The following is an 18691-nucleotide window of genomic DNA, read 5'->3' as shown; positions in this document are numbered from 1 at the left end:
ATGATGAATGTGAATAGATTTCTTGAACAAATAGCATATTTTTATCTTAACACATTTAAACATCTAGTAATATTATTTTTCCATTTACTCAATTTCAATTTGCTTTTAAAAGAAACTCCAGGCTTTGATTAAATTAAACATCAGCTCATTTTTACAGTGTAGTCAGCAGTGATTTTAACTAAAGTTTTTGTTGTTTGTTTAGAGAAAATATAGAGCTAGGGAAATCTTTAAAAATTTTATAACTGAAGCTTCTTTTAAAATATGAAATTTTATGTTAAGTATTTCCTCTCTCTGTCTTCATTAGGTGTGTGTCTCATCATTATATCTAAAGTAACTTTACCACTTCTTTGATTAATGATGGTTTGGACTATGGTTTCATTGGGTAGGATTAACTATGTTTAAAGATGGCAAGATACCATGTAACACTAATGCTAGAATTTAATAAGAACCAGAAATTAACTTCAGGGGCTGTCATAATTTACTGTGAGGGCATGATTATATTCTGATTATTTTGCTTTAGTGTCCTATTAAAATTATTCTTTATCTTGTGATAAAGTTTTACTCTGCAAATGCTTGTTAACTGTCAACTATGTGGCAACCATGTGACGGTTTTCCATCCCAAACAAAATGAGAAATCCCTCCCTTGTTTAGAAATCTTCTAGACTCTTGTAATCTAGTATGATTCTGCTTTCCTAAGGCATAGATCTAGCTCCCTAACTTCTGGCCTGTTTCTTTTCCTTTTCTTACCTCAGCTGCCACCTCCATTGTCTCAACTGAAAAGCTGGCCAGCTATGTCCCTGTGATAAAGGGTCTTGGAAGGATGGAAAGCATGTGTTAGAACTGAATGTCCTATTTGTGGTACCGATTACTATAATATCTAAGAGCTGTACTTCACCAAAGAGAGAAGTTATGTAAGACTACACAATTAAAATGGAAGTAGGAAAGTTGACAGTCTGTTGAGGGAAGAATCTTTCTCTTCTGAAGGTGTATGGTGATTACTTAATTTCTGCACAACTCAGTGACCTTTAAGCTCTTTTCTGTCCTAAAATTCCCATGATTCCTGTGGGTTTAGAACCTAAATTTTTTTTCTCTCATGATCTTTGGTATACATACTTGAAATGTTGAGATGTTGTAAAAACTATGGACCACACCACAAGATCCAAGAAGTGAAATACAGTGGAGGCAAAGGGAGAGCTATATTAAAAAACTCCTGATGGAGACAAATCTCAACGATTTAGCTAATGGTCTGGTCTTCCTGATGGTGGAAGCAAAGAGGAGAATAGGCTTATGTGGTGGCATGATCTTCTGGTAGTAAGACACCTATTGCCAGGTCTTCAGGACAAACCAGAATTTTTCTTGCTCACAATAATCAGAATAACTGGTCTAGAAGATTTGTATAAGAGGCCATAAGCCACATAAGGAATGGTGTCCTCATGAATTTTTATAGAAAACAAAGAAGTATTCCACCTATGTCATTTCATATGCGGGCATTTGGAGAGCAGGGAAGGAATAATGTTAGAAGCAAGACTTTTTTTTTTTTTTTTCTCCTGGGGGTAAGGGCAGGGAGAAAGGAGTTTGAAACTTCTGGTATATTTACTGTAGATAGATGCTTATTTTCTTTCGACCCACCAACATGTGGAGCAGGAGAAAGATGTAAAGATGTCTAGTAAAGGGTAGTATTGTTACAAGTCGGAGGGGATAAATGGAATTTTTGTGGCAGGATGATATTTGCAAGACTGATCAGGCCGCTGGGAGGTTTTTAAATATGCCAGTTCCCTATAACAGGAAGATCAGTCTCTGTTTTAGACAGCATATCCAATTTAGTAAATTATTATTATTCCGTCAAAATTAATGTGAACAATTTTCTCTTTGAGGCTGCTTTTTCCATAGGTGATGTTTTCCAGATGGGCTTTGTGTAAAGGTCTTAATGTTTTGTGTTTTCTTTTCTGACGTGTCTTCATTTCTTTCTCTTTCCCCCATTGTAGGAAAGAGAGCCCCAAAGGCAAAGGAGAAGAAGAACAAGAAAAAGAAGAGGAAGCTGATAGAAAGAGCCCAGGAGCAACACAGTGTCTTCCTAGCTACAGACAGGGCTAATCAGTAAAATAAAAGACATGTAGGGTAGATTTTTTTGTTGTTGTTGTGGGGGGGGTATTTTTGCAAAAGTGCACAAAGCTACTCTCCACTCCTGGACACTGGCATGTGGCACTTGCGCTGCTTTGACCAGTATCTGTTCCTAGTAACCTTGTGAATGGAGGAGCCACGAGCGTGGCCTGTTATTTATGCTTTGATTTGCATCTGGAGACTGTGAAGGCAGGAGCTTACGAACCAGTGGAAGCAGAAGTAGGGGTCCAGCGTATGCCTTGGCTCCATGTGCCACTGAGAGATCGTGGCACCATGGAGGGGGCAAGAGCTGTGAGGCCACAGACCACCACTGGAGAACAGACTTGTGCATATTTGTGGGGAAGAAGACACTCAGCAGGCAAAGTGCTGTTTCACTGGCAACCTTGATTTCTCACATTGTGCATTTGCAAGGATAAATGTATGCGGAGATCCGCTTTGAGCTGGGGGTATGGTCCAGGAATTCCTGCTCAGCCTCACAGTAGCTCCAACTTGTACATATTCTGTGGGGCAACATATAAACCTCCTACTTACTGTATATTTATGCTTTCTGATGTGTAACAAGTCATCCCCAATTAATGTCACTTTGTTTCTAGTGGTTCCTAACCATTGTCCAGTAAATGACTGTTCTAGATTTGCGAATTGACCAATGTTTTGTTGCCCCTTGACATTTAACTTTTCTTTTGAGGGCTTATTTCCCTTTGTAAAAATAGGATAAGCTAGTTTGTACATAGGCTCAAATGACCAGTGTCAAAGAATTTGAATATCAGTAGACCTTCCCCCCTCTGTCTCCTCATGCAGATAAAGCATGTGACAGGCAGAAGCGGAAACTCCCTTTCCATCTGAGATGTGAGGACTTTATGAAACACAATTGAAAACATGAGGAATGACATGCAGTCCCTTCTAGTACTCATCATGCTGTCTCACTGCCTAGCTAGAGAATTTTTCAAACTTTTGTTTCAAACTTTATTATACACACACACACACGCATTTATTTAAAGCCATCCCTGACTTACCATGACAGGGTACATAACAATATTCTTGGGTCACTGTAGAAATTACCATCATGAGACCATGCATAGAATTCGAGGAGAAAATAGGAATGGATCCCTATAACTGCTGGTCAGATCTTAACAGGTCTTCTTGGAGCCAAAATCGGTAACCTTTCCAAGACAGAAGAACACTGTGGAGCCTTCCAGGGGACTTTCAGAGGAGTTGTATCAAAAACATCATTGTGTAGTTGGGGGAATCCATTCCTAGAGGGTTTTGAAATTGGCTTCTAAAAGCATCATTGTTGTCTTGACTAATTCAGAAGAAAATTAGAACAAAGTGAAATGGTTACAGATGTTTAAGGGAAAAAAAAGCAAGGTAAAGCCTTTTTTCTCACCTTGCATTGGCAAAACTACCTCTCCACCATTTTTGTTTAACTTTTGAGTCAAAAGCATCTTACCATAAGTATGAATGTCATATACATCATTATGAGAATACTATTGCTATGAGATAAGAAGCCATATATGAATGTTGTATACTACTTTAGGATTTGCATTGAATCCTAAAGTTTTCACCTCCTTTCAATCTATTTACACTATATTCCTATTTACTAAGTGGGGAGGGGGCTTCTTTATATAATGCTTCATCGTTAAAAAGTCAGTATCTGTTCTGTTTCTGAGATGATCTTTTCATGCATTAAAAAAGTTCAAAATTATTCTTTGTGGAAGTTTTCTTTAGCCATACATTTAGGGAAAAAAGCAATACTCTACCCCTAAATAATCCTTAAAAAAAAAAAAGCAAAGTTTTTAAAAACCAATATTAGTAACTATCTAGGAACTAGATGGGTATAAATTACACTAGAGTGGTTAGGAGTAGATCTTTTTAAAAACGATGATTTGAGAAGAGAGCATGCACAAGCTGGGGAGGGGCAGAGGGGAGAGTGAGAATCTTAAGCAGACTCCTTGCTGAGCATAGGGCCTAATGTGTGGCTTGATCCCATGACCCTGAAATTGTGACTTGAGCCAAAATGAAGAGTCAGACACTTGACTGAGCCATCCAGGGGACCCAAATCCAATTTGAGTTTCCCAAATCCAGAAGGTAAGGTCATTGGGCAGCAGAGATTTTAGAGCCATACTGCCTGAGTTCCAGAGTAGCCTGGGACAAATTCTCTCTCTCAGGCTCTGTTCCTAATCTGTGATATGGAGGTAACAGTATTATCTGTCTGTAGGGCTGTGTTTTAAGGATTAAATTAGGTAAAATGTGTAAAGTACGGTTAGCACAGGGTTATATACTAAATTGCTACCTAAGTTTACCTGTTATTGCCTCTCTTCTTGATATTTAAATTATTTAAAACACATTCCATTCTCATCAACAAAACTATATTTATGAAAACATTCGTTCCCTTTGATTTATTGCTTGATGCTGGGACATTATTTGACCAAATTTTTATTTTTGTGGGAATTGATTTATAGCTGCTTCATTTCTAAGCCTTCCAGTTATAAGCAAATATACAACAGACACATACTACATTGTAATTTATAGCTGTCGGGTTATACAAAGAAGAGCTGGTGGTTTTCCAAAAGTAGCTATATCATTTCTATATTTACATGATGTCTATAAATATAGAATATATGAAACTGGTGTTTCAATATTTTCAGGGAGCTTAGCATCTATAAAAGTAAGTCATGGGATCACAGCTTTGTCAAATTTGGGTAGGGGAAATTGGCGCAGGCAATCAAAAGGTACAAACTTATACAACAAATACATCATGGGGAAGGCAATGTACAGCAGAGTGACTATAGTTAATTCAATACCACATATTTGAAAATTGCTAAGAGAATACACCTTAAATGTCCTCATGACAACAGTTTGACGGATAAGCACTTAGGAAAAGCCAATTTTATGAATGTTCTCATATGCTACTAGCAATCACTGTATACATGAAATTTTCATGTTTTGCTAGAAACATTTGGAGAGAAGCAAGCACTTAGCCTGAGGTGTGGGATTCCTCCATTTTTTTTTTTTTTTGAGAGCTATGAGTAGGCGAGAGAAAAGTGAAATAATACCTCTGTTCATGTTAGAGAAGTTTGTACATGGTAGATACTACTTGATAATTCATTAGAAAAGGTAGAATTAGTAACCCTGTAAATATATCTAATGTTGACCAATCTCACCATCCTCCCCCTTTCAAAAAGGAATAACCATTCCACTCATGCATCTGGCCTCCTCATCTTTTGTGTGGTCTTTCAGTATCCATTTCTGGCATTTCTTCAGCTCTTCCTCTCCTCTAACTCAGGCACTATTTCTCTCAAGGTCAGTGAGACCTTGAAGACCTCTCAAGGTCTTCACTGTCTGCTCCTTGAAGACCTCTCAAGGTCTTCACTGTCTGCTCTCCTGAAAAAGGAGTTTATAGTCATTGATGGCTCTGACTTTATTCCCTTCTCACTGATTTCTTCCCCACTACTGCATTGTCATTGTTGTCACCAAGGGAGCAGTGATGTTACCCTTGGTAAATATAAGAACATTTGCCTCCTTTCTTGTGTGTCCTGTTTCCACAATGTTTAACTTTATGTAAACTTTATTTCCTTTAGGAATTTCATTTCTCATTTGACCTCTATGACATTCCTAACCCGGGTTTTCTACTTCTTTTTGGTCAAGTTCTTTCTTAGCCTAAACTCAAAATACTGACATTTCATAGGTGAGCCCACTATTTAATCTTTTAATCTCTTCACCTCCTCGACTTGGGAAGTATGACCTTATGGCTTCAGATACCATCTGTATGCTATTGATTTCCAAACCCATCTCTCTGTCCCCAGGTCTTTGGTAATGATTTCCAAGCCTATTAGAGATCTTGACTAGGGAGCCACACAGTTAAGCTCAATGTATCTAAAACTGAATCGATTACCACATCAGTCAAGCTCCAGTCAAGGAAATAAACCAGTTGAGGTATTTCAAACAGGGAATTGAACACTGAGAATTGATTACACGGGTAATAAAGGAGGCAAGCTGAAGTGGGGACGACAATATCACCCAGAGATTAACAACAGCAGGAAGCTACTGTCATCCCTAAGGCAGGGGGAATAGAAGGAAGAGGTTGAGTTTTCCAAATCCAGAAGGTAAGGTCATTGGGCAGCCCAGGTGGCTCAGTGGTTTAGCGCTGCCTTTAGCCCAGGGCCTGATCCTGGAGACCTGGGATCGAGTCCCAGGTCTCGAGGAGAGATCTCGAGGGATCGAGTCCCTTCTGCTGGAGCCTGCTTCTCCCTCTGCCCCCACCCCTGTGTCTCTCATAATAAATAAAATCTTTTAAAAAAGGTAAGGTCACTTAGCTGGAGCTAGGACTGTAGCTAAAGCTAGAGCTGGCAAATGTTCTTATAGCAAACTTTTTTCTCAGTCTCTAGACTGTAGCTAAAGCTAGGACTGTAGCTAAAGCTAGAATCTGGAACCAAAGACAGGAAGCTTATCTGGTGGGAGCTAAAATCTTGGAAAATATCTGGTCCCCCTAAGAACATTACCTAACTTATCCCTACTTTCCAATCTTTGCTCATCTACCCACACCTATTGCTCAAACCTGACTGGAAACCAGGGAGCCTGAGTAATGTAGTTCCCTCTCTAGGGAACAACATGGACCCAGGAGCAAGCAAGCAAATAATCAACATAATCACTAACATCTTCCCACAAAACAATTCCTCCTCTTGCCTTCCCCATTTAATAGTTAATAAAGTCTTTACTTACATAGTTGGTTACATGAACATTCTTGTAATCATTTACTCCCATTGTTCCCTACATCTAATCAGTTCCTAGATTCTAATGAGCCTACCTCAGAAGTATCTCCTGAACTTTTCCCCACTTCTCCACTTTCTTTTTGCTGTGGCTGTGCTGTTTCTCTTTGCCTCTCTTCTAGACAGCTTCATTACCCTAAATATCCTTGCCCTTAGCTTGACTCCAACTTATTATGTATATTTCCACCACTTTTTCTGTTGATATATTGATAGTGCTATTGTTTAAATACCCTCCAGTTTCTTCTAAAATACTATCTTGTAATTTTTTACATAAAACACAGTCCTCTGGGCACCCTGGGTGGCTCAGTGGTTTAGCGCCACCTTCAGCCCAGGACGTGATCCTGGAGACCTGGGATCAAGTCCCACGTCCGGCTCCCTGCATGGAGCCTGCTTCTCCCTCTGCCTGTGTCTCTGCCTCTCTCTCTCTCTCTCTCTCTCTCTCTCTCTCTGTCTCATGAATAAATAAATAAAAACCTTAAAAAACACAGTACCCTTTTAACTTTCTCTTTACCTACGCAGCTTGTAAGGATCAAGAAAAGACTGAATGCATCAGGATGATTATTGTAAAATTGTCAAGGATTCCTTTCAGTTAAACTTGGACATACTTACCATAATGATTGATATCCTTGAATTGTGAAGGCACAGATGTAAGGGCAACAATGACTTTGAAAGTAAATGATAAATACATAAAACCTGAGAGGTCAAACCGTCTGTCTGAAAAATGTGTCAAAGATTTAGACAATTTCCCATGTTAATCTAGGATGACTCATTATAACAAACTGCCATGTGCTACCTCCCCTCACATTAGGAGACACTGATAACCACTCCTGAGCTAAACACAAGTCTCAGAATCCTTCCCAACAAAGATGTTCCAAGGAAAAATGACCAAGAGATTGAAGTTGACAGTTGAGTTATAGCTTTTTGGTTTCCCAGGTCAACTTCATGCCCAAGGTGTTGACCAGTCTCTCTCAGAAACACCAGTACCACCAAGGTACCCCTAAAGACAGAAAAGTAAAGTTGTAAGTCTAGGATTATAACCTTTGTGAGTCAATTGAGTCCTCCAGTTTTATAACCTCAGTCTCTGTGGCAGCATGCCACCCAGGTGCACATTCAACTTTCACTTGATTCTCTTCTACTGGCTTCCTTTCTTTCTCTTGCTAATTTAGTTCAAGACAGCCACAAGACTTCTTCCTAGAGGAGTTAGCAAACTTTTTTCTCAGAGGGCCAGAGAGTAAACACTTTAGGCTTTATAGGAAATTCAGTCTTGGTAACCACAACTCAGCGGTGATGGCACTGTGGCATGAAAGCCACCATAGACTGTATGGAAACAAGTGGGTATGACTATATTGCAATAAAAATTTATTTGCAGACACTTAAGTATGACTCTCATGCAGTTTTCATGTGTTTCACCATAGTAGTCTTGATTTTTTCTAACCATTTTGTAAATGTAAAATTAGTGGCTTGCCAGCTACAAAAAACAGGTGGCAGTCTAAATATAGCAGATGACCTGTTGGTTGGTGGACTCTCCTTACAAACTCTGTGAGAGGCTGCCTCTAACTCTGCCTCAGCTGTGCACACTCTGCCTCTACACAAGTCCAACAAATATACTGAAAAAATATGCCATTTTAAAACTACCTTCTGTGTGACTAAGTCTGAAAGTTCTATTTCTACTCTTGATAGCTAACTCCCAATTCTAGATGTCTTTATTTGCCAAAGGATGTCATACACACTTCAGGCCCAAATCTAAAGTGAAATGGTAAAAACTCAAAAAAACAAAACAAAAATTTTTTTTTTCTAAGTTTTCTCCTATCTTTTTCACCAGTATAAGTAGCACTAGTATCCTCTCACAGCCCCAAGCTCCTGCATTCTGGTTAGACATTCTTTCTCTTTCTTCTCTGTCTCTTCAACATCAGGGCCTCTCTGTCCTTTTTCTGTGATGTGTGTCAGTGGTGTACTCTTCCTTTGTCCTAGTCTGTGTGAATTAATGCAGTGGACTCATTTTAAACACAACCAAGAAAACTTTTAAAAAATGATTCTTTATACTTATTGGTGTCTTTACTTCTGGGATCCATACTTCCTCAATTGTATTCCCCATTATCTTGGTACTTTTTCCTTCCATTAGAGTTTGGCTTCCATTTCCTGCCTTAGTCTATGAAAATTGAGTTTGCAATGAATGCTACTCCTTACAGAACTTAACAAGCAATGGTTGCAGTGCCTCTGTTCTTGGTTTGTTCATTTTGAATGAAAGATAATTCTTAGACTAACATTCTATATCCTCTCAAGCTCCTCTACTATGGAGACAGTAGACCAGATTATGTGACAGTGGCAAGAGTGTCAGGAAAGGCATCTCTGGGAACTTTGGCATGAAGTCTGGATGCTGTGTATAGAAAGAAGTAGTTCAGACACTGGTAACAGCTAGTGCAAAGGCCCTAAGGTGCAAACAAAGTTAGTATGATCAAAGTACAGACAAAAGGAAAGGATTGCTGGAGTATAGTCAGAAGGAACATGGGACCAGCAGGAGGTTAGGAGGACTCAAAGGCTATGCTGTTGAAGGGTCATAAAAGCTATGGCCAAAGCTTTAGTCTATGTTTAGAAAAATCGTTGGAGGATTTAAGCAGGAGAATGATGTGATTTGATTCCTTTAACCTATTCACTTGGTCTGCTGTGTGGAAGGTGGGTTTTCAGAGTGAAAGCAGACAGACAAATCAGCAGGTTATTTCAGTAATCATATAAGAATTAATGTGACTTGGGCTGGTAGGTGGCAGTAAATAAGAAGAGAAGTGATTATATTTAGGACATAGTTTGGCAGAAGAGTCCACACACTTGCCAGTGAGTTGGATAGAGGGGATAGTTATGAAGGAAAAAAAGGAACCGAATATGTCCCCTAGGTTTTTGCCTTATGCAACAGGATATATATGGAAGATGGGGGAAAACTGGAGAAAACATAAATCTATTTTTCACATAAGTATGAGATGCCTGTTAGATCTCTAGATGCTAGATATCTCCAAATCTGGAATTTAGGGAAAAGTTCAGATCTAGAGATAAAATTGTGAGATGTGTGAGTGTATAAATGGCATTGGGAACCAAGGATGCTTATGGGCTGATGCAGAGAATGACCAAGGAAGAGAAAAGAGACTTAAAAGCATTCGATCCTTAAACATGAACCAGTAAAGAGATTTGGAAAAGTGTCCAGGGAGAAAAACTAGGAGCAGGTAGTTGCTAACAGTGACCAAGAACTGGGATTTAAAGTTTACATAGTTTCCTTCCCTCTCATTTTAGAATAAAAATATCAAGAGAAGTGAAGGACAATTAGGAAAAATTTGTAATAATTGAGGAGTTCGGTCTTCTCAAATTGTTTTCTTCATTGTACACTCCAAGAGTGAAACTAACCAATACTTTATAATCTCCTTGAAAATGTTTTCAATGTAGAAAGAACTTAAAATGAATCAAAGCTCAAAAAACTTTGGAAACTACTCTTTACACAAATGTGATAATGATACTTAATTTCGGGTTACTATATCACCTACCAATTTCATCTACATTTATGATGAAATAATTATCTCAATGACCCAAGAAAGAATTTTCCTTTATTTCTTTCAAATTTAATAAACTATATCAAGTGAACAACAAAACAAGCACTTTGTGAATTATAGGTCCTTGGGTTTGTAATTTTCAACAATGAGGATTTTTTTAAACTTGTAATTATTGAGGTACTTTTGTAACAGCCCTCTGATGCAGGACCATACATGTTTGAGCAGAGTTAGTATTACCCACACATACAAAATCATGGTGTTTAACTGGAAAGCAAGATAAGTGTTAAAATACTCTTTTCAATGTTTACTGTGTAAAACAGGATAACTAAAGTTTTAAGGACTTTCATTACATTTTCAAATTAAATAAATACATTTCTAACCTTTTCCCCCATTATACATGCTTCTCCCAAGTCTGCCCTTTCCTACATATACTATCTGGAAAAACTAAATGGCAGAAACACCGATGGCTGACTCATAATGAGTTCTTTCCTTTGTGATCAACAGGAAGCATCCCATTTCTCAATCTTCTTGCAGTTGAATGGGACCTTGTGATTGATTTTAACCAATGGATTTTTGGCTGCAAATTATGTGTGTCACTTTAGAGTGAGGGCATTTATGAGCACATGTCTGTTCTGTTTCTTTTCTCTTTCGGCTATGAGGTAGGGCCACCTTTATAGTCACAGATGGAGCAACCTAGATCTCTGAGTCACTACATGGAAAACAGTTTCCTTGGGTGGTTGCCAAAACTAAATCAGATTTTGCATGAATAAGAAATAAACCCTTATTGTATTAAGCTACTGAAATTCTGGGGTTATTCATGACCTTAGCATGGACTTACTCTGTAATGCAGTTTTTCAGTTTACTTTTTCTTGGGATCAAGAAACTATCTTACTTATTAGTTAAAACCTGGTCTGTAGATAATAAAAAAGCAAAAAAAAAAAAAAGTCAAAAGAATTGTTGAGCAAAATAATCAACTTGTTTAGAATTAGAATAGGAAAAATGATATGTACTTTTAATAAAGTGTCTTATTTTGATGGCAGACTTTGACATCCTGATAATGGCAGTAAAATAATTTGTTGTCAAACTTCCAAAGATTCATACATAATCATTAGATAGCCATGGTAGCACATAATCTCTATAGGTTTTCTCCACATATTTACTTTATGTAACCAGAGTAGGCAATCTATCAAATCTATTAGTGGGGCAGTCAACCAGATGGTGAAATAGGAGGCTCCTGAATTCTCCTTCTCTTACAGACACACTGAATGTATAGCTAGAGAGTAATGACCTTTGGAAGAGATCTAGAAATTAGCTAAGTGGCTCCTACATTGAGCAAATGAGAAAATATCGACATCAGAGTGGATAGGAAAGACTGAGATATACATTTACCATCAACACCACTCCCAGCATAACACCAATCAAGAGGGAACTCCAACTTCCAGTTTCTCCATGAGGAAGAACCATATGTAATACCCCAAGTTTTAAGATTCCTGTTGAGGAACAGAACCTCTAAACACTTAGCTCTCAATGACAGGGAGGCTTGTGTCCAAGAGACTATAGCAAACAAACAATTGTTAACTGGTGTGAATACACACTGTTGCTATTCCCTGTGACTCAGGGCAGAGGGAACAGGCAAAACTGCTCATCTCTCAGTTGTTCCCTGAAAGATGTCTACCTATATATGTTAAAAGCTGCTACCTGATGGTTAAGCTTCTAATTTAGCACACATCTAGGGGCTACCTGTAATCCTCCCTGGAGACCACAGAAACCAGTAGACACCTCCCTCACCAGCTACAAGTCACCAGTATCTCCCTGGAAGGAGTCTGTAGACATGTCTGCACCTTAGGTTTTGTGTCATCACCTGAAGGACAAGTCCCCAGATTGCCTAGCTTTGATACCCAATGGAACTTCCATTCATAAATCCTACAGGATTGTAGCACACAGAAAAGGAGTTCTTAATTGGCTGTTCTCTTAGGGCCTCAGTGTAGAGGAAACAGGCAAAAATGCACATCTCACAGTCTTTTCCAGGAAAGAGTTTTTCTGCATACTTTAAAAGCTTTGTTTGATGGTCAGCCTTCTAATTTACATTTATGGGCTGGCAACAATCCTTCCTGGAGACCAGAGAAGCTGGTGGACCCCTTCTCCACCTTCTTCCTCTAGCTCACTCCAAGTCACCAGTATCTCCTTGGAAGGAGCTTATATACATGTCTGGGACCACAGCTTTCACAGCTGCTGCATGAAGGACAAACCTCCAGGTCTCTGAGCACTGATAGCTAATAGAGCTTGCATTTGTGACCCCATAGAAATGTAGTAAACAAAGAAGCAGTTCTTAATAGGTGTAGAAACACTCCCTTCTCCCACCGTGGCTGTAACTCCCAGCACAGAGGGATGAGGCAAAATAGCCATCCCCCAACTTCTTCCTGGAAACTACATACTTTCCCAGCTGCTGCCTGAATGTCCAGCTTCCAGTCAGCCTCCATTTAGATGATGAAAGTAATCCTCCCCTTTGGGATATTGATGGGCTTTGGCATACCTCTCAACCTCTGAGAGAGACTAAGAACAAAGAAGTCAACTTGGACAATCATAAATGTTTGAGAGATAACCAAGACCTTGGGCTGGGATAATTGATGAAGTTCATCTCCTACAGAAGACCATTCTATCAAAACTGGGAGAGGTAGCTATTTTATCTCTTGTGCAGAAACCAACACAAGGAATCAAGGAAAATGAAGAAAAAGATAACTATTTTCCAAACAAAAGAGCAAGATAAATCTCCAGAAACAGACTTTAAAAGAATGGAGATAAGTGATTTACTTGATAGTTCAAAATGATAGTATAAAGATGCTCACTGAGAAGAGGAGTGCAATGAATGAACAAAGTTAGAAATTTCAACAAATAGAAAATGTAAGAATATACCAAATAAATCAAAGAGCTGATAAATATAATAACTGAACCGAAAAGTTCAATAGAAGAATTTAATAGGAGACTAGATCAAACAGAAGAAAGTATCAGCAAACTGAAAGGGCAATGGAATTTATCTAGTCAGAGGTGCAAAAAAAGAAAAAAAGATGAGAAAGTGAAGACAGCTTAAGGGACTTATAGGACACGACCAGTGTGCCAATATATGCAATATAGAGTTCTTAGAAGGAAAACAGAGAGACAGAAAAAGCAAAACACTTATGAAAGAAATAATGGCTGAAAATTTCCATGACCTGGAGAAAGAAACAAACATCTAGATCTAGGAAGCCCAGAGAGAACCAAATAAGATGAATTTAAAGAGACCCATACTAAGAAACATTGTAACTAAATTGTCAAAAGTTATAGGTAAGGAGAGAATCTTAAAATCATTAATAGATATGCAACATGTTATGTATAGGGGAACCACCATAAGACCATAAGAAGATTTTCAGCAGAAACTTTGTAGGCCAGGAGGAAATGGGATAGTATATTCGAAACACTGAAAGAAAAAAAAAAAAAACTAAAATAACAACAACAAAAAAACCCTGCCAACTAAGAATCCTCTATCCAGCAGAGTTGTCCTTCAGAATTGAAGGACAGAGAGAATTGAAGACAGTTTTCCAGACAAGCAAAAGCTGAAGGAGTTAATCACCACTAGACTGACTTCACTAGAAATTTTAAAGGGAATTCTTCAAGCTGAAATAAAAGAATACTAATTAGTAGCAGGAAAACATATGAAAATATAAAATTCACTGGCAAAGGTAAATATCTAATTAAATTCAAAACACTATCATGTAATGTGGGTACATAAATCACTTATAACTACTTTAAAATTGAAAAAATATTAAAAACAACTATAACTACAATAATTTGTTCTTGGATACACAGTGTAAAAGATGTCAATTGTGACATCAAAAAATAAAATGTTGGGGGGGGCTAAAAATGTAAAGTTTCTGTATGCCTTTCAAATTATCAGCTTAAAATAGACTGTTATATTTTATGTAACCATATTTTATGTAACCCTCATGCTAATGACAAAGCAAAAACTCACAGTAGATACACAAAAAATATAGAGAATGGAATCAAAACATAACTCTACAGAAAACTACCAAATCACAAAGGAAGAGAGGAAGAAAGTAACAGGAATTATAAAACAACAACAACAACAACAAAAACAATGAGCAAATGGCAATATTAAGTTCATACCTTCAACAAAACTTTAAATGTAAATGTACTAAATTCTATAATCAGAAGACATAAAAGGGCTGAATGGATAAAAGTTTTTTTTTTAAGAAAACCCACTATATTCTGCCTACAAGAGATTCAGTATACCTTTAAGGACACTCATAGATTGGAAGTGAAGGGATGGAAAAAGATATTCCATGTAAATGGAAATCAAAAGAAAGTAGGGGTAGCTATAGTAATGTTGAAAAAAATAGACTTTAAGCCAAAGACTATAATAAGAGACAAAGAAAGTCATTAAGTAATGATAAAAGGGTCAATCCAATAGGAAGGTATAATATTTATAAATATTTATGTACCTATTATAGAAGCACCTAAATATATAAAGCAATTTTTAATAGATCTGAAGGGAGAAATAGAGAACAATACAATAATAGAGGATTTCAAAACCCCATTTTCAACAATGAATATCCAGATATAAAGTCAATATGGAACCGTTGTACTTAAACTACATGTTAGATGAGGGGGACTAACAGACATTTACAGAACATTCTATCCAATGGCAGCAGAAAACACATTCTTTCCAAGTGCACCTGAAACATTCTGCAGAAAGATCATATGTTAGGCCACAAAATTATTCATAATAAAAATAAGACTGAAATCACATCAAGCATTTTTCCCACCACAAAGATTTGAAACTAGAAATCAATTATAAGAAAAAAACTGGTAAGTTCACAAATATGCAGATATTAAACAACATGCTCCTGAACAATCAATGGATCAGTGAAGAAATCAGAAAATATCTTGAGACATGAAAATGAAAACTCAACATACTAAAACTTATGAGATGCAGCAAAAACAGTTCTAAGTGTAAAGTTTATACTGATAAATGCTTACATTAAAAAAAGAAAGATCAAGTAAACAACCTAACTGAACCTCAAGGAACTAGGGGGGAAAGAACTAAATCCAACGTTAGCAAAAGGAAGGAAATAACAAAGATCAGAGAAGAAATAAACAAAATACAGACCAAAAGACAATAGAAAAGATCAATGAAATTAAGATCTAGTTCTTTAAAAAGATAAAGTAGACACACCTTTAGCTAGACACACCACAGCAAAAAAGAGAAAGGGCTCAAATAAATGAAATTATAAGTGAAAGAGGAGATATTACCACTGATACCAGAGAATTACATAGGACCATAAGATACTACTATCAACAATTGCTTGCCAACAACTTAGACAACCTTGGATAAATGGCTAAATTCCTAGGAATAAGTAATCTACCAAATCTGAATCATGTAGAAAAATAAAACTTACATCAATTACTAGTAAGGAGAATGAATTTTTAATAAAAAAAAAATACCCAACAAAAAAGTCTAAAGTCAGATAGCTTCACTGGTGAATTCTACCAAACATTTAAAGAATATCAATATTTTCAAACTCTACCAGAAAATAAAAGAGGATGAAAAATTTTCAGACTCATTTTATGAGGACTGCATTACCTTAATACCAAAATCAGGCATGCTACCAGAAAAGGAAACTGAGACCAATATTTCTGATGAGCAAGATGCAAAAATTCTCAACAAAATATTAGCAAACTGAGTTAAACAGTACACTAAAAGGATCATGCACTTTGATCAAGTAGGGTTTATTTTAAAGATGCAAGATGGTTCAGTATTTGGAAATCAATGTGATATACCACATTAACAAAATGGAGACTACAAATTATATGATTATTTCAATAGATGCAAAAAAGCTTTAGACAAAATACACCCTTTCTTCATAAAAACTCTCAACAAACTGGGTAGAGGAAATGTACTCAACTTAATAAAGGCCATATATAACAAACTCATAGCTAATGTCATATTCAACAATAAAATCTTGGAAGTGTTTCCCTTAAGATCAAGAGTAAGACAAGGATGCCTACTCTCCTTTCATTCAACACAGCATTTCATTCAACAAGTCCTATCCAGAGCATTTAGGCAAGGTAAAAATAAAAAAGAGAGAGAGAGACATCCAAATAAGAAAATAAGAAGTAAAATTGTCTTTGTGAGTGACATGATGTTATATATAGAAAACCTGAAATACTCCACCAAAAAGCCCATTTTACTTAATAAACGAATTCATTAAAATTACAGGATGTAAAATCAATATGCAAAAATTAGTTGTATTTCTATATACTAACAATGTAAAACAAGTAATAGAAATGAAGAAAACAAGGGGCTCTTGAGTGGCTCAGTCAGTTAAATATCTGACTCTTGATTTTGATTCAGGCCATAATCTCAGGGTCATGGGACTGAGCCTTGGATTGAAGCCCATTGTAGAGCCTGCTTAAGATTCTCTTTCTCCCTGCTCTCTTTCTCTCTCTCAAAAAAGAAAGAAATGAAGTAAATAATCCCATTGGTAATAGCATCAAAAAGAATAAAATACTTAGGTATAAATTTAACCAAAGAAGTGAATGATCTGTACACTGAAAACTGTAGGACACTGTTGAAAGAAATTGAAGAAGACACAAATGAATGGAAATATTTCCTATGTTCATGAATCAGAAAAATTGATAATGTACAATGTCCATACTACTAAAGTGATCTTCATATTCAATGCAATCTCTGTCAAAATCCAAAGATATTTTTCATAGAATTAAAACAAACAATCCGAAAATCTGTATGGAACCACAAAAGATGCCATAAGTAGCCAAATAAATCTCGAGAAAAAAAGAACAATGCTGAAGGCATCACACTTCCTGGTTTCAAAGAATATTATAAAACTATAGTAATTAAAACAATGTTATATTGGCATAAAAACGGACCCATAGACCAATGAAATAGAGAGCTCAGAAATAAACCCATGCATATATGATCAACTGATTTACAACAAAGGAGCCAAGAATATACAATGTGGAAATTGTCATTTCAATAAATGGTGCTGGGAAATTGGATTGTTACATGAAAAAGAATGAAACTGAACCCCCACCTTATACCATACATCACAAAATATCTGAAAATGGATTAAAGACTTAACTACAAGATTTGGAACTGTTAAACTCTTAGAAGAAAACATATGGGGGGGCGGAGAAAATATATGGGGTAAGCTCCTTGAAATTGATCTTGGCAGCAATTGGATTTGACACCAAAAGCAAAGGCGACAAAACCAAAAATAAACAATTAGGACTACATCAGGCTGAAAGGTTCTGCTCACAACAATCTACAGAATGGGAGAAGATATTTGCAAATGACATATCAGATAAAGGGCTAGTATCCAAGATCTATGAAGAACTTGTCTCCCTTCCCTTATATTCCTGGGGGTTATTCTGTATGTTAGTAAATTGAACACCAATAAAAAATAAATTAAAAAAAAAAAAGAACTTGTCAAACTCAACACCCCAAAAACAAACAACCCTGTCAAGAAATGGGCAATAGACATGAACAGACATTTCTCCAAAGAAGACTAACACATGACCAACAAGGACATGAAAAAACGCTCCACATCACTTGCCATCAGAGAAATACAAATCAAAACCACAAAACCATGAGATACCACTTTACACTGGTGAGAATGGCTAAAATTAACAAGACAGGAAACAACAAATGTTGGCAAGGATGTGGAGAAATGGGAACCCTCTTGCACTGCAGTGGGAATGCGAACTGGTGCAGCCACTTTGGAAAACAGTGTGGAGATTCCTCAAGAAGTTAAGAATAGAGCTACCCTATGACATGACTGGGTATTTACTCCAAAGATACAGATGTAGTGAAGTGATAAGACACCTACACCCTGATGCTCATAGCAGCAATGTCCACAATAGCCAAAACGTGGAAGGAGTCAAGATGTTCTTCAACAGATGAATGGGTAAAGAAGATGTGGTATATATACACAATGGAGTATTACTCAGCCATCAGAAAGGATGAATACCTACCATTACTTCGACATGGATGGAACTGGAGGGTATTATGCTGAGTGAAATAAGTCAATCAGAGAAAGACAATTATCATATGGTTTCACTCATACGGAGAATATAAGAAATAATGAAAGGGACCATAGGGAAAGGAAGGAAACTGAGTGGGGAAAATTAAAGAGGAAGAAAAACCATGAGAGCCTCCTAACTCTGGGTTGCAGAAGGGGGTGGGTGGGTAGGGGG

At 37.0% G+C, this 18691-nt stretch overlaps 1 protein-coding gene across 2 annotated transcripts in view; it reads left to right on the top strand.

Moving 5' to 3' along the window:
- RSPO2 (R-spondin 2) overlaps nt 1-3823 on the top strand; it is a 149578-nt gene extending 145755 nt beyond the window's left edge. For both annotated transcript variants that reach the window (XM_072774232.1, XM_072774231.1), the window contains exon 6: nt 1986-3823. In XM_072774232.1, coding sequence (XP_072630333.1) covers nt 1986-2101 — 116 coding nt within the window. In that variant the 3' untranslated portion in view covers nt 2102-3823. The remainder of the gene's footprint in view (nt 1-1985) is intronic.
- Nucleotides 3824-18691: the final 14868 nt, after the last annotated feature.

Source organism: Canis lupus, chromosome 14 (genome assembly GCF_048164855.1).
Source record: "Canis lupus baileyi chromosome 14, mCanLup2.hap1, whole genome shotgun sequence".
Lineage (NCBI taxonomy): Eukaryota > Metazoa > Chordata > Mammalia > Carnivora > Canidae > Canis > Canis lupus.
This window is presented reverse-complemented; position numbering and strand designations above follow the sequence as displayed.